Below are 2500 nucleotides of genomic sequence, written 5' to 3' on the forward strand. Positions count from 1 at the left end.
GATCAAATGTCTTCAACTGGGTTACATAGGCTGTATGAAATAATGCTAGGTTACTAGAATAACATTTTTGTATCATCAATAGGTATGCATATGTATTGCATTACCTCTATAAATACTGAGCCACTTCCACTTATATATATATACATATGATAAGAAAAAAATCTTCGGTACATATTCCCTACGCTACACACAAACACACACACGCACACGCACACGCACACGCACACACACACACATTTATATATGTATATATATATGTGAATATATACATATACACATATATATGTATATATACATATATACATGTGTGTATATATAAATATGTATATATATATAAATATATATATATACATATATATCTATAGATATATATAGATAAATATATGTATGCATATAAATATACATATATATATATATATATATACATATATATATTTGAATAAACAAATATATATATACATATATGAATGTACATATAGACACATATGTTTATATACAAACATATATATATGTAAATATATGCATATACATATATATATGCATATATATATGTATTTATATGTATACATATGCATATATATACATACACACACACCTCTGTATAAATAAATAAATAAAAATATATGGATATATAGACGCATTATAGATTATGCCCTTGAATTTCAAATTAGTTAAATTTTCTTTGTCGAAAAAGTTGGACCATCTTGCTTTAAATGATTATAAAACTTCTTAATGAATGAGGTAATAACTAAATATCTCTTTGTATATGTTACATGTAATGTTTATTCTTTCTCTAACAATCAAATAGGTTTTGTCAGTTTGAATAACATTTGACTCATTGGTTGTGATCAACATTGCTAGTGTGATGAAATTATAAAATAAAGGGAGATTATAGAGTTATTTGCCTAATATAAACAATTACTCAAATCAGGATAAGTATGTACAAATATAATCTAATTTCGCTAGGACTCAAAGGTCATCATATTGTTATAGAAATGCTGTTTAAAGTAGCGTTGCTTTCTTTAACAACTACTGAATCCCACCGCTGCCACCATAATATAGTGGCGGCAAATTCAAATACAACAGCTACCAGTATTTCCTTCATTGACATCTATATTTGTTTGGCTTGTGATTGTTGATTGGAAACTCTGTGTAGGTGATGTCCTGTTTTTGTTTAATTTGGATCTTTGAGTAATTAACCTGAAAAATGGTGCAGTGGTTATGGATCCCGGGGCAAGGAACTTGATTCACCAAGCGATAAAGACAAAGACATATTAACAGCAAGAGCTGATAGTAAGGAACATCACAGTGACGAATTAGATAGTTATACAGCCGGTACTATTCTTATATGTTTTCTCTTGTTCGTGTAAACTGTTATATGTTAACAAATAAATTCAAAACTGGATTTGCAGGCTTGGTATATGGTGAGTTAGTGAAAATTATTTGAAAATAACGAAATAAGTAGGCAAAAATAAAGGGTTTGAGTGGGTATGACATGGCAAAGTGTAATTTTCTTTAGATTTCCTATATGTCGATTTTACCATAGAATAATAAATCCCAAAATCTGTGTATGAATTTCATCAAGTGTCTCCAATGTAAAATGTCACTAAGAAAGCAGTTGCGAAAATAATTTTATGAGATACAATTCAATACTTTCTTATATTAAACACATCTAAATGAACTGTGAAATGTGATCATAATAAAGAAAAAAAAATGTTATTACTCAATTTAAACTATATACTGTAATCACATGAAACATGCACAACTACAGGTTATACTACACTAATATTAAATGACTCAAAAAAGGAAACTGGTCAACCACAGTTCAACAAAAGGCTCATCCCAATCGTGCCGGCATCGACGATCCCTCATATGGCTGCAAAGACCTTTTCCACAACACGTGAGTATTAGTCGCAAACATTCGTGAATGAGAAATATAAAAAGAATGAAAGAGAACAAGGAGTAAAGAACAGTTAATTGGAAAACACGAGCAGTTGCATGATCACCAGCGATAGCAGGCTGCTGAAACGGTGTCTAAATCCAGACTATGTGTGCTTTTTTTAACCTGCAAAAAATCAGGAAATCCAGGAACTGTGATTAACAGGACCAATAATACTTTAGTGCGTCATTCAGCCATCTCTATACTAATGGTAAAAATATGATTAAAAAATAAGCAAGTTTGAGGACAAGGTTCACAAGGTCCCTTAACAGAAGCCGGGGTGAAAGAGGTAGCAACATTAACAAGGAGAATCCGGCTACCTGACAGATAACCGGGGCTGCTTAGGGTGCGTCGAAGGGGGGGCCTGCCCTTTCTGCCCTTAGAACTTGGACTAGTGCTGCTGCCACTGTTGGTGCCCCCACCCTCGACCTTTATCACCTTGCCCGTAACCCCGCCAAGACCTGCAGGACAACACACATGCAGAGAATAGGTGTTGGGGGCAAAAGTAGAGGAGGATGAGGAGGAGGTAAAGTAGTGTCAGATCCATTTATCCCGAAAAGC

At 32.8% G+C, this 2500-nt stretch overlaps 1 protein-coding gene across 4 annotated transcripts in view; it reads right to left on the reverse strand.

Annotated features, from left to right (window-relative positions):
* Positions 1-2500, reverse strand: part of LOC125036091 (bestrophin-3-like) — a 27071-nt gene that overhangs the window by 6332 nt on the left and 18239 nt on the right. For 3 of the 4 annotated variants that reach the window (XM_047628493.1, XM_047628492.1, XM_047628491.1), the window contains one exon: positions 2260-2400. The exons of the other annotated variant lie outside the window; for it this stretch is intronic. In XM_047628493.1, the coding sequence (XP_047484449.1) occupies positions 2260-2400 (141 nt within the window). The remainder of the gene's footprint in view (positions 1-2259; positions 2401-2500) is intronic. 4 annotated transcript variants of the gene reach the window in all.

This window comes from Penaeus chinensis, chromosome 20, assembly GCF_019202785.1.
Source record: "Penaeus chinensis breed Huanghai No. 1 chromosome 20, ASM1920278v2, whole genome shotgun sequence".
In the NCBI taxonomy this organism is placed as follows: Eukaryota; Metazoa; Arthropoda; class Malacostraca; order Decapoda; family Penaeidae; genus Penaeus; species Penaeus chinensis.